This window comes from Cryptomeria japonica, chromosome 2 (genome assembly GCF_030272615.1).
Source record: "Cryptomeria japonica chromosome 2, Sugi_1.0, whole genome shotgun sequence".
Classification (NCBI taxonomy): Eukaryota; Viridiplantae; Streptophyta; class Pinopsida; order Cupressales; family Cupressaceae; genus Cryptomeria; species Cryptomeria japonica.
In genome coordinates, this window is record NC_081406.1 from 244,206,793 (window position 1) to 244,208,463 (window position 1,671).

The 1,671-nt window shown below is 44.7% G+C and overlaps 1 protein-coding gene across 1 annotated transcript; it reads right to left on the minus strand.

Moving 5' to 3' along the window:
- Positions 1–338: 338 nt before the first annotated feature.
- Positions 339–830, minus strand: LOC131859885 (uncharacterized). The gene has a single exon (XM_059214130.1). The coding sequence runs from the start codon at positions 828–830 to the stop codon at positions 339–341; it is 492 nt and encodes a 163-aa protein (XP_059070113.1).
- Positions 831–1,671: the final 841 nt, after the last annotated feature.

Genomic DNA, 1,671 nt, shown 5'->3' on the forward strand with positions numbered 1-1,671 from the left:
GCTCCGGGAAGCATGCAAAGGGACACCTCTTGATTTCTCCGCCAACTTGCAAAGATCGTCATTATGGTGAGATCTTAGTTTCTAGTTAAGGTAATAATTAGAGTCCTTGCTATGATTAATGATCAAAAGTTGGCACTCCAACCCATTGATGACGCAAAAATAGGTGGCTAGCCATGTTAGCATCGGGCAAAGAAGGTGGGGACCACGAGAAGCGAGCATGGCATAGCCCGCCCAATTTGAATTTAAATTTCCTGCCAGCAGCGTCGCAAAGCAGCCGACCCAAAGCAACCTATTGAGAAGAAGGATGTGGCACTTCATTGATGGATAGAGGTGATTTGTTAGTTCCCAATAAGGTCCTTCTCCTTGTCAATAAGAGAATCTAGGTGTCTCCAGCACCTCATACCTTTTAACTCCAGCCCCGTCGTAGTCAGTGAGTCCGCCACCACATTCCCCTCTCTATAGATATGCTGAATTTGAAATTCCTCCAGCCAGACTATCATGGACCAGATGTCCTTGATGACGTTGTTGATCATCCAGCTGATCCTTGAAACGCCTTTAGTGGCCTCAATAATCAGTTTGGAGTCCCCTTCAATGATCAGTCTTTTGACATTGATGCCAAGACCCAGCTTAAGCCTCCAAAAGAGAGAAAGGGCTTCAGCCATGTTGCTCGAGATAGAGTCAAAATTTCCCGCATTGGCCAAAACTAGGTTGCCCAAGTTGTCCTTGATAATTCCACCCCCTACCGCAGAACCATTGCGAGCAGCAGCATCAAAATTAAGCTTGAGCCAAGGGGGGGGAGGTGTTGACCATCTAGTATTAAGCCTCTCCATCTTTTTCGAATTGTCATATCGAAGGAAGCTATCTGGCAGATTCCAAGTTTTAATCTACCTCCGATCCAAAACCATAGGGGCAGATTGCGGAGTTTTCCACTTGGTAATGAGGGCATTTTCCCTGAGGTACTTCTTAGATATGTCAGTCACCGTGTCAACCGAGTTGTTGGTGTCACGGAAGATCGTATTATTTCTTTCCTTCCAGATATGCCAACAGACATGGGGAGGAATGAGTCTCAAAAAAAGTATGATTGGTGGGTGAGCGGAGGAGCACTTACAATTGCTGATAAACTGCTGCAAGTCTTCCAAGAATGTCCAAGCTAAATTAAATATTTGTAGAACTTTGTACCAAACCTTGGAGGCAAAAGGGCAATGAATAAAGAGGTGATTTATGCTTTCCTCAGCACAATTACACATAACACATTTGTTGGCAAGAATAAATCCCCTCCTCTTCAGATTATCAATAGTAAGGATCTTCCCGTGAAGGGCCGTCCACCAGAAGAAGTTAATTTTAGGGATGAGCTGAGAGTTCCAAACTTCTTCCTAGCTATAGCAATCATTGAAGGATGCAACCAAGAGATTGTAGGTCGATTTAACAATGAAAGTCCCTGAGGGGTTCGCGGTCCAAACAAGTTTATCCATGTGAGTCAAACAGGGGATCCTAATCCCCTTAAGAAGGGATTACAGCTCTTCATCCAAATGAATCCATTGGGGAGTATTTCCTAGACTATTAGCAAGCCTTAACCAACAACAAGAGGGAGAGATGTAGTTTATCACAAGGGAGCCAAACAAATCCTTGAGAGTGACCATGAGGCAACTGAACCGGGAGGAGGCAAGGGGT